The 12,306-nt window shown below is 27.1% G+C and overlaps 2 protein-coding genes across 3 annotated transcripts; one reads left to right on the top strand and one right to left on the bottom strand.

The window, feature by feature from the left end:
- Positions 1–780: 780 nt before the first annotated feature.
- On the bottom strand, positions 781–1,761 carry LOC103573501 (pre-mRNA-splicing factor SYF2). The gene is made up of 2 exons (XM_008552623.3): positions 1,553–1,761; positions 781–1,482 (listed from the first exon to the last, which is right to left on the bottom strand). The coding sequence occupies exons 1-2, from the start codon at positions 1,628–1,630 to the stop codon at positions 883–885; spliced, it is 678 nt and encodes a 225-aa protein (XP_008550845.1). The 5' UTR covers positions 1,631–1,761; the 3' UTR covers positions 781–882.
- A 3,205-nt stretch (positions 1,762–4,966) lies between these two features.
- On the top strand, positions 4,967–12,152 carry LOC103573500 (phosphatidylinositol 5-phosphate 4-kinase type-2 alpha). Of its 2 annotated transcripts, XM_014439689.2 has the most exons (10): positions 4,967–5,037; positions 5,427–5,664; positions 6,761–6,858; positions 7,922–8,032; positions 8,387–8,623; positions 9,804–9,942; positions 10,180–10,479; positions 10,549–10,724; positions 10,795–10,937; positions 10,997–12,152. In XM_014439689.2, exons 2-10 carry the CDS (start codon positions 5,530–5,532, stop codon positions 11,182–11,184), a joined length of 1,527 nt encoding a protein of 508 aa, XP_014295175.1. In that variant the 5' UTR covers positions 4,967–5,037; positions 5,427–5,529; the 3' UTR covers positions 11,185–12,152. The 2 variants fall into 2 exon arrangements, with proteins under 2 accessions (XP_014295175.1, XP_053592844.1); XM_053736869.1 differs by lacking the exon at positions 8,387–8,623 and having other exon boundaries at positions 10,997–12,143.
- The last annotated feature ends 154 nt before the right edge of the window (positions 12,153–12,306 follow it).

Raw genomic sequence — 12,306 nt, 5'->3', positions numbered from 1 at the left:
CTTGATAAAAGTTATAGTTGCTCCTCCGAAAAAGAACGCGACCCTGGTTGCGATCTTCCACATAAATAAATATATGTTCTGAGTTTACACAAGTTAACTTGTGCGTTACCCAATGGGAGTCATCTTCCTGATGATTGATCGTTCTTCTGAAGCACCAGGTATTCTTGGCTCCGGGTGCTGATGAAACAGGAAATCTTTGTTGTCAGTTGTATTTTTTTCGTCTACGTACAAATTTGAACTGAAGTTTTTAATACAAAACTGATGGGATCTAGTACTCAAACTCCATCTCAGCGACTTTTCAATACTTACACTTGTATTCATCGTGATAATTAACGATTTACTGATTACAGACGCAGTAAAGTGATGATTTTTTTAAAATACGGATACTTAAATACCCGAACTATGATGGATATTAAGGACTAATGATTTTAAGTAACTCTTACTACTATTTCCAACTAACTGGGAATCAAGTTCTGTTCATTTCTTACGTCAGTAATTATCAAACTATCCGATCTTGATGGTCATCGTTCCTCAATATCGAAACTCATTACAATATTTCTCTCATTATAAACTCATTACCGTGAATTGAAAATAGAATTTTACTACGACTACAACTTTTAATTTTATTGAGAATAAAAATTTTCTAAATTTTATTTCATTTTTTAAAACTTATGAAATTTTTTTTTTAAACTTTAATTAAAATTTCAAATAATAAAAATTGTTACAAAAAATTTGTACAGTTAGGTCGTGTAATTTAATTAAATAAATGAACTCTGTAAATATTTAAATAAAAAAAAATATTAATTTTATTAAAAATGAAGATTCTAATTTTATTTTATTTTTTAAATAACTTTTTCAACAGTTTAAATAAAATTTCCCAAATTAAATAGCAGTACCACGTTCTAAATTAAGTTTCGTTTCTCTAGTATGTTCACCATAAAATCTCTCAAGCTTAGTATTAAATTTAGCATTTCTTTCATTGATGTAATCAATGTCAGCATCATCATTGTGAGTCCGCCTCCTGCTGTATTTTTCTCTCTTTGCAATCTGTTTCTCCAGATCCTCAACCATTTTGTCAATAGCTTCCTTTTTATCTTCATGAAGGCCGTGGAGAATCGTGTTCCTGTCACCGTAGAACGCGGGTCCAAGTTTCTCTTTAGCTTTTTCGTAGCTTTCCATGTTGGGTTTCATGGATTTCACCAGTCGGTTGTATTGTCTAACAGTCGCCTGTTCGAAATCAGCAAAACCTGGGTCAGGATTTTTCTTCTTCTTCTTCCTGTCCAGTCGCTCAGCTTCGATCGCATCAACATTCAACATTTTTTGCCTGTCATAATCCAATCCTTGTTCCTGGGCTTTTTTTCTCGCTTCCTCATCTTGCAAAATCCACTCGGCTTGACGTTTTCGCGCCTCCCAATTTGATGGCAATTTATTTCTTTTGTCTTCTTCTACAACTTCTTTGTGATTTAATGAACGCGCTTCATTCTAAAAATAATTTTACGCATTTATTAATTAAATAAATAAATATAAATTTTATAGGTTATAATAAACTTACTCGTAATGCATGTAATTGACGTAATTTTTTCATACGATCTTCAAGATTTGGTTTACTTGTACCAGCTTCTGCAGACATTATTTATTAATTATAATCAATTTTCACAATAAAATTAAAATTTTTAATCACAAATATTATTGTCAGACTTTCAAAAATAAACAACAGTTTTATTCCAACACGTATTTGTCCTTCATCTAACAAATACGCGCACGCGTAACTCACATTTTTTTACCCCCACTATAAGTTACATTTTTTCCCACTCGATGCTGCACATTTGAATAAATTTATGATATGATTGCAACAAATATAAGACAATTAGTAAATATTTAATAAACAAATTAATTAAAATTATGAAATTTTAAAAAAAGTACTCCAAAGTTTCTGGAAAAAAACTAATCAAGTAAAATAATTAAATATTTAAATTTAAATTTATATGGTCTTATGATTTAATTTTTTTTAAGCTAACAATTAATAATTATTATTATTTATATATTTGAATTCTTTATTAAATGGCAGTTTTAATTAATAATCGTCAATTATTTCATAAATTAATTATGATGTTAAATTACGTAGAAACCTATTGGAAAACACCATGGGGGAATTTTATGGGAATCTGAACTGGATATTTTTGATATATTCCGGAGGTAGCGGAAATGCTTGTGCATCAAATCCCTTTGATCAAAATTAACGTCCTGCCTTTGATCAAAATTAACGTCCTGCCTGTAAATAAGAATGAGACCCTCGATTCGATGTTCCACATGAAGTGTTATCGTAGTGAAAATATTTGAATTTTCTGAGCTCACTGACTGCAGATGTAAGTAAAGTACTGATTTTTTCACAAGACAGACACTTGAATACCTAAACTATGATGGAGATCTTAAGAACTAATGATCCTAAGTCTTCTACTTTTTTCAAATCGAAGAGTTTTAAATACATTTAAAACATCTCGGAGTCCGACTGATGAGTCATCATCAAATTTTAAGTGTTTAGATAATTACATTTCTTATAGGTACTTAAGCTTGCAGTCCTTTCTTCAATAACGTCTGTATAGTAGGATAACTATACCTTGAACATAAAATGAATTTTAGTCTACGTAGTACAATACGTAGACGGTCTCTAATGACAGACAGATAGCCATCTACTTTATGAATCTGAAAAGGAGGAGTATGATGCCGAAAAATTTTACAAGGCTCCGATCATTAGCACAGTCGACTTCAGTCCCTGATCGAAGCTAGATCATCACTAGCAGTTCAAAAGTTTAAATTTAAACTACACAAAGTTACAGTGAGTTCAAAAAAATTTTTATTTTGTTAATTTTTTTTGAAATCAAGAATGGAGACCTCACAGGATAACAAACTATCTAGTGAATGTTTAGAAGGTCAATCGATCTATGAAGAGTATCGTGATAAAGTGAAACGCGGCATTATTGGCATTAACGAAAAAATACTCTTAAGAAGTGATGACATGTGTATAATGATGTTGCATTGGGCGGTATTGATGTCTGACGAAAAATTCATCGACTATCTTCTAGTGAACAAAGTGGATATCGACGCTCAAATAAATTATTGTAAGGGTACAGCTCTTATGGTAGCAGCCCGTGAAAAAAAATTCAATTTAGTTAAAAAATTAATAAATGGTGGTGCCGACGTAAATGCTTTGGTGATGCCAACAATAAACCCTTACCACCTTCCCAGAGTGACTCCATTAGTTATCGCTGTTGAAAACGATGATATTCGTACTGCCGAACTATTAATTGATTCCGGAGCAAAATTTTATAAGGAGCCAGAAACAGAGTTTACATGGGCAGCATTAAGTGTCGCCATATTTCGTCAAAATGAACGAATGGTTAAGTTACTGCTAAAAAATGAACTCGAAATTGAGTCCAAAGATGGAATGGGATTTTTTACCTCATTTATCTATCAAGCGCTCATGAATGGAACTGATGAAATCGTCAAGATTATCTGGCCATATTACCCTCGTGGAACGGCCCTCTGGAATGATTATGTGAGCCAAATCCCAGGAATAGTAATTGAAAAAAATAGTACTGAATTACTTAAGTATTTCTTGGATAATGAGGATTTTGATATAAATGTTGCAATCAAATGGAGTAGAACAGTTTTGGATGGATCTTATAATTACTCTATGCTCCATACAGCGGTAATGAAAAATAGTGAGGCCATGGTGAAATATCTTCTAGATGCTGGTATTGATGTCAATATCGGAGCTGAAACACCAGCAGTTAAATTAAATTGGGGATATTCTCCGAATACCTCGAATAGAGCTATCACGATGATACAAGAATATATTGTTAAAATGATTGCCTGCAATTATTACGTATCAAAACCAAATTTGAGAAGTGTAAGTGGCAGTGAATTTGACAAATTACGTGAAACGTGTGATAGAGAAATAAAACTTTTAAAAAATTCAAAATTTGCCGGTACGAACTTTAGCTATTATAACATCTTGCATAAATCTACTCGCAAGTTAGCGTTAGGAATAATAAGGGTTGAAGATAGTGAAATTTATAAAGTTGAATTCCATACGAATTTTCCATTGTATAGAGAAATGATATTTAAACGCTTGAAAACAGCATTAACAATAAAAAAATTAATAATTAATGCGGAAAATATTCTTTTGAGTATTTTCAGATATAAAATTGGACATGATTTTACAAGAGATATTGTTACCTCATATTTAAGTGATAAAGATTTATTAAAATTAAGTGAAAAATAATAACTTTTATATTATTAAGTTTTTAAAATAAATTATTATAATTTTAAGTTTTGTAATTTTTTATAAAATAAATTTTAGTTAAAAAAATATTTTTCCAAAGATTTTGAAAATATTAAATAATTAGTGTTACTTTTATTTAATTTTAAGAATATTTCTTTATAATGACCCAAACCTTTTCCTCTAAATGAGCCTCATTTGAAAATGCATTAAGCCATTGAATATAATATCACAAACCGTATTGTATACAATGCATGAAAAGATTTTAAATAATTAAACAGAATGTTATAATGTTAAATTTACAACTGAAACTTTTTTTAGTATCTCAGTTATAAGAGACAGGAGGCAAAATGGGATATCCTCAAAATTTTATAAAAAAAGTTTGTTTTTTGAAATGTCGCTTTAAAAATTTTTAAATAATTTTTATAAATATAATTGAGCATTATTTTGATTTTTTTTTTTTTATAAGAAAAATTTAATCAAATTCATTTAATTTCTAAGAACTCTGGGAAAAGTCAGTCATTCAATTCAGATGTCAAGCTGCTCGGTGGTAAAAAAAATTTCAAAATTACCCGCGCATGTGACTGCCCGCCATAGAATTTAAATTCCCAATCAGACCGACAGATGGCAGAAAATTAAATAAAATGAATATTTATAAAAAATTCTCAATGTCGGCGGCATCCGCCATTTTTAAAGAGATCAGTAGCCGATTGACTATTGCTCAGTGTACATCAATTGTTTTTATTTAACAAAAAGTATATCAATGTATATTATAATTAATTATTTACATTCTTCGACAAATAAATTACAGTGTTACCGTAAATAAAAAATCAATGAATTCAAACATAAATTAATATCAATAATAATAATAATAATAACAACAATAATAATATGACTAGCAATAAATATATATATAAATTTTAATATTACATTTACACATCAATATATAAATTGTCTTGATATATACATCCACATTTTAGTAATCGTGTGAGCTTACAACTCGATGGCGTAATCGAGTTATTACGACTGTTTATCTATCGCGTTTTACACCTTTTGATAAATCACCTAAATCTGATAATAATTTACACTCAATAAATTTATTATTCTGACACATCTTAACAATAATCACCTTTATTTATATCAGGTACTTCTGACAGCATACAATAAAAAAGATTAAAGAAAAAAAAAAATAAGAAGAAAAAGATAAAATTGAAACCATATAAAAAGTAAAATAATTAACAACAAAAATGTCTACGCCGTATTCATCTGGCGGGCTCTCCAAGCTTAAGAAAAAACACTTTCGTGTTAAGCATCAAAAGGTCAAGCTATTTCGTGCCAACGAGCCACTCCTAAGTGTTTTTATGTGGGGTGTCAATCACACTGTAAGTATATTTATTATTATTATTATTTGTTTACATAAAAAAATCTATAAGCCCTGATTGATTTTTTAATTAAATATTTTTTTATTAATTATGATAAACTTTCATTTACTTGCCGACTTTACTTCAATAAAAATATTTTAATTATTTAAATAACAAATATTTTTTTTATAAATGCTTACAATTATTGTTAATACTTGCATAATAATTATACTGTGCAATGTCAACGTTAATGAATATTCAAATTTCATGATTACTTTGTTGTTTTTCTATAAATTATTATAATATTCTTTCTGATATTCAAGTTAACTGACGTCTAATACTTTTTGAATTTTTTTAAAAATGATAAATTCAAAGAAATTTCGGGGCGGTTAAAATTTTTTTTTTGTAAAATAAAAATATTTTAAAAACTGCAGTCATAGTTTTTTTTTTTAAATTTTTTTACATATTTTTAGTTTTGTTTTTTACTGATTTGTTGAAAACAAATACGAAAATTGTCAATTGTTTGCTAACAGGATCATTTATTTTTCTGAGAAGGCGATTTATTTTTTACACACTAATTACTACAACAATAAAATTAAATAAAAATTACTCAAGTAATAAACAATTAAAATTTAATTGAACAAACCGCATTTTTATTGTTGTAACACATGACCTTTGGTCTTTAATTTTTGAGGTGAAGGGTTACAAAGAAAATTTATATTTAATTGACTCAAGTACCTATTGATTTTATTATTTCAATAAAATCATTTACTTACTTAAGTAATTGTTATTTCTATACCTCAGTCTAAAAAAATATTTTACTCTAAATAATCTATATCCCTAATAAAAAAAAAAGTTCTATAATTTATTTAAAGAAAAAATATATGTATATATAATTATAAGAATTTAATAGAGCAATGTCGCGTGATAAATATCAATTAACTATGTTAATTTATTTCACATACACGTTCACACACTTTTACATTTAATTGCTGAATTTAAATTATTGCATCATTTTTTTTTTTATTAAAAAAATGTTTATAGAATTATTTATTATTAAATAAATTGTTATTGTTGTTGTTGATGTTGTTGTTGATATTGTTATTTACAATTGCAGATAAATGAGCTAAGTCACGTAAATATACCAGTTATGCTGCTACCAGATGATTTTAGGGCTTACAGCAAATTAAAAGTCGATAATCATCTATTTAATAAGTAAGTTTATTTGTAATAAATGATTTGAAAAAAATTTATTTATACCTCTAATTATTTACAAAGGTAATTTCTTATGTATTTTATTGGTTGTCTAGTAAAGTGGCTTAATTCTAAATATAAAAGTTTAATAGTAGATTGGTCGAGTGTCTGTAATAATAGAAACCTTGAAGGTCTTCTGTATTACTGGCTATCTTTCAATGAATACTTTAATGTTTTCAATGGGTAATTTTATTGTGAATAAGTTACTGAAGTTAGAAATTATTAGTAATTCTATTTAAAAGTTATTTTACTTATTGCATTTATTAGATAAGTTTTAATTTCATAAAGACGTTTAATTTTTATTTCAGTTAACTTTAAACCAGAATTATAGATAAACTATTGAAGATATGACAAAAATTATAATAAATGTTTTTGTAGGAAATGTAATTCTCTACAAAAAAGGTCTTTATAACTTTTCTCATAAATTCAATAGTTAAGCCAAAATTTGAATTTATATCAAACACCACATACGTAATTGTTAAAAATTGGCAAGACTTATCAAATTATTACGTATGTTTTTAATTGAAATAAAGTCAGTAGACACTTAGGAATGTTTTTATTATATATTTATAAAGCTGTAAACATTTTAGCAGCCAAGTTTGTTCAATAATAAATAATTTATTTTAAAATCTACTGTATAATTGAAAAAGTATCGATTACTAAAAGAATTGTCGCGTAGGCATAAATATTTATTATTTTAAAGTGTACATACTGAGCCATAAATTTAAAAAAGTAGACCAACTTTTGAATTTTAAAAGCATAGATAACACTTAATGTCTATTTTAGATATTTATAATTTTATCACACAACTAAAACTTGAATTATTTTGAAAACATTAGTATATATTTAATGTTTTTTGTATACTTGTAACAAGTTTCATTTAATTTATATGTTTATTCAGGTGATTTACGTCTACCAATTCATTATTTTTTAATATCAAATCGTTCTGATTGAATATTATTATTATTTTTTTAGATACTTTAAGCTTGGGATTAAATATAAATTTTTAATTTTTATTTTACAGAGAAAATATGCCATCACATTTTAAAATAAAAGAGTATTGCCCATTGGTATTCAGAAATTTGCGTGAGAGATTTGGTATCGATGATGTTGATTACAAGGAATCAATGACCAGGTATAATTTATTTTTTTATTTTAAAAAAATTTTAATAGTTGATTATACGCTATCACATAAGTTAGTAATTAATTATCATAATTAAAAACATAAATAATTTTTACAGCGACATATATTAAAAGTCACTTGTCCCAGCTCTTTTCAAACGAATTCCAATAGCGTATAGTCGGCAAAATAATTTTATAAATTAATAATTATATTATAAATTTTATTAATTATCTATGAAATCTCTAAATAAGTTGGCGAAATAAATAAATTTCCATCCGCCCACCACAAAAAAAAAAAAACCAATCACTAGGAATCAGTATATAACGTTTTGTTAAATTTGTAATTATAATTGTAATTATAATGTAGATGTCGTGTGTTTAATCCGTCGCGAGGTTTGGGTCGATTGAAAAAACGAGAAAATGCTGGTGAAAATATTAATAGGCCACCAAATTCAAATCCCAGGATACATCAATTGGTACAGAGATCCGCAACAGCTCCTACTATAACAGTACCGTCAACAGCAACTTCTGCAACCGCGCAAACACAATTACCCCATATCAATAAGCCGCAACGTACCTACAGTTTTAAACCAAAACGTCTGAGGTTTGAAATTTTATTTTGTGTTCCCCCTAATACATTTTACTGTTTTTTTTTGTCGTCGTCTGTGATTAACGTGATCGTTTTTTTGTTTTTTTTTTTTTTTTAATTTAAACTCACGTTTTTATTTTTTTTGTGCTGCAGATAGAGACAGTTAACTATTTAATTTTAAATGCATAGTAGTTTTAATTTATTTACACTCGTTTATTCAAGTTAATTTTACCAGCTTCATTATTAGTATAAAAAAAATTGTCTATGTATTTATTTTAATAATTAAAATAAGTTTTGGCATCACAAGCCAAAGGTGAGTGCTGCCAACACAAGTTATTTTGTATTTTTACCGCTAGGAGTCACTGATAAAAATTCAAATTTTTAAATAAAGTATCGCTTGCAGATAAATTAACTTGGAGATAGAGTTTAAATATAAACTGATATTTAAAATACTTCATATAAAGTAATTGCACCACTAACACATGCAAAGTTTATTTTAAAAATAAAAGTACCCATTAATTGTTTTAATTAAATAAATAAATTTGTTGGGAGGATGGAAAGAAAAAATGTTTTGTTATTGTTATTGGTATACGTTGTATATATTTGGTGATTATATATATGTATATCAATGAGCTTATGCTTTTATCACATACACAGCTCACCAACACGATTTAAACGCAAGCTTGAGCTTATGAATTAATAAGCTGGAGAATTGATCGCGTAATTTATATTCATGTCGCATCAATAATCTGTTACAATTTAAAGTTTATATTGTATTTTAACTGTCCTTGTATGATTAGTAAGGTTTATATTTATATTTGAAATTCCTAATCGGGATTTACATATTCATTTAATATTTAATTAATTTGTTTTACGAAAATTAAATTTTAAATTCTCGGAAAAAAATTTTCATAGAAATCTTGTCAAAAATCCCCGAAGTTTTTTAAAATTTTAAATTCAAAAAATACCAGGCTGACGTTTTTTAAAATAATTACTTCGTGCTTAAATATTTCAGAGTAAAATTAAATACAAGAACATAAAAAAAATCATCATTCAAAAGGTAACGGTTTAAAAAACAACGTGTGCACTTGACATAAAAAAATAAGAATATTTGTCAAAGCTTTTGGATTTTAAGGTGTGAATTAAAAAAATTAAGTAACAATTAAATTAATTATTTGATTTTTATTTTTTTTAGATCCCAGCCAACACTAGACGACTCGTCTGGAAAAAGTGGTGCTAAGTTTTATCAATCTTATGATAAATTATTTATAATAAAAACATTAACCAGCGAGGAAGTAGAGAGAATGCATTCATTTTTGAAACACTACCATCCAGTAAGTAATAAATAAATAAATTAATTAATTAATGGAAAAATTCTGTAATTTGGTAATTAATAAAAATTGAGCTGTCATTTATTACTTTTTTTTCTCCACCAATTACTGATAACAGCACTAGAGTGACAGTAGAATTGGAGAAAGAAAATGTGATATTTAAAAAAAAAGGCGGGACAATTTTAAAAAAATTTTAAATAAAATAATGATTATAATGATTGATTTTTTTTTTTTTTTCAGTATATTGTAGAAAGACATGGAAAGACTTTATTGCCACAGTATTTAGGAATGTATCGTTTAACTGTTGACGGTGTCGAGCATTACGTAGTTTCAATAAGAAATGTATTTTCAAACCATTTAACCACGCACAAGAAGTTTGATCTCAAGGGTTCAACGGTCGATCGCGAAGCATCTGATAAAGAGAAAGAAAAAGATTTGCCAACATACAAAGACAATGACTTCGTTAAAGAAGGAATGAAGATTTATATCGGCGATGAAGCGAAGACTAAATTAATTGAAACATTAACAGCCGATGTCGATGTAAGTATTTAGTATTTTAATAACAATAACAGTAACAATAACGATAGTTAATTACAAATTTGTTTTTAGTTTCTTACAAGATTACATTTGATGGATTATTCATTACTGCTGGGATTACATGACTGCGCAAGAGCTGAACAGGAGAACAGAGAGCGAGCTGAGCGCGGTGAAGATGAAGACAACCACGAAGACGAAGAAGACAGCGAGTCTGGGAGTGGAATCGATTCCCGGGGACCTACAGCCGAGTAATTATTCTAATGAAACAATTCTTGAGATAGTAAACAATTTAATTATTAAATAATTATCGTTGTTCAGTCGAACTTGGGGCTGGAGTGGAGTTGCCGCAATGACAACGCCTCCAGAATCACCACACGCCGGATTAATGAGGGAAATGAGTCTTCAGTACGAGGGAGCGATAATTCCTGAGCTAGATATTTATGCAATTCCTAGTGCAGAAGGTATTAACTCATACATTTCTTGTTACTTTATTTATTATAAATGATAAATATTTAAACAGGAGCTCCAAATAAAGAAATATATTTTCTTGCTATAATTGACGTGCTGACCCACTATGGAGTAAGAAAACAAGCGGCCAAAGCAGCTAAAACTGTTAAGTACGGTTCTAATGTCGACGGGATTTCGACTTGTGATCCAGAGCAGTATGGCAAACGATTTATTGAATTCATGAGTAAGGCCATTGAATAAATAATTTAAAATATTATTTTGAAATGAGTCTTATTATTAGTATTTAAGTAAAATTGAATCAAACGAACGTTAACATCCCGTCGATTGGTTTAAATTATTTTTTTTTTATCGATACAAAAGCTCTGACTAAAGATAAATTTTATTATTATTATTTTTCTTTGCGTTTTATTACATGCGCACTACATTGTCATTTTCTATATCATGTTAATTACTGTCAAGTGATTTACTTCTTTTTTTTTATTTATTTTTTTATAGTGTAATAAAAACAACGCGCAAATAGATAATAACTCAGAATCAAAATAAATTAATTGTACAACACGCGAAATGATCTAAAGAAAGCGTAATTTTAAAGGAATATTTAAAAAGTTAAATATTAAAACTTTAATAATAATAATAATAATAATAATAATAATAAATTATAAATAAATAAAAGTAAACAGAAATACTAATCATTTTTATAATTAAATTGACATTAAACTTGATGTAATTATTATTAATTTTAAATACTTTAAGGTCTCTATCTAGTCTCGTAAATTTAAAAATTATTTTTGCTAATTTTTTTTTCTTTTTTTTGTTAACCAATCAAATAAATTTACTTTAGTACGCGTACTGGAATTTGGTTATGTTTTTAAATAAGGACGCCATTTTGAGAGTGCAACTCCGGCCATTTTGTTTAAAACAATAGTTTTATTTTTTTGCAATTTAATGAAATTGTTAGTGAACAATTTAAATTTATTGAAAATTATAAATTTTTCTTTCACTAAATGCCGCTCAGAGATTTAAAATTTTGTATGCTCTTATTGCCATTTCAAATATTTAAAATTAATGCATAAAAAAAAATGCTCAATAATTTAAAAACTTAAAGTTTTTATATAATTTTTTTTCATGTTGAAAATTTCAAAATTTATGTAACTTTATTTTTATCAATAAATATCACACTAAAGAAATACATATTAAATTTATAATTAAGACTTTAAATTGATATAAAAAAATTAGTTGTTGAACTGTAAGTTTAATTTTAACAAAAAAACAAAAAAAAAAAAATACCAGTCAAATAAAACAAATATATGAATAAATAAATGTTATTTTATTTTAAAAATATTTTTTTAATACAACTAATTA

Source organism: Microplitis demolitor, chromosome 2 (genome assembly GCF_026212275.2).
Source record: "Microplitis demolitor isolate Queensland-Clemson2020A chromosome 2, iyMicDemo2.1a, whole genome shotgun sequence".
Taxonomy (NCBI): domain Eukaryota; kingdom Metazoa; phylum Arthropoda; class Insecta; order Hymenoptera; family Braconidae; genus Microplitis; species Microplitis demolitor.
This window is presented reverse-complemented; position numbering and strand designations above follow the sequence as displayed.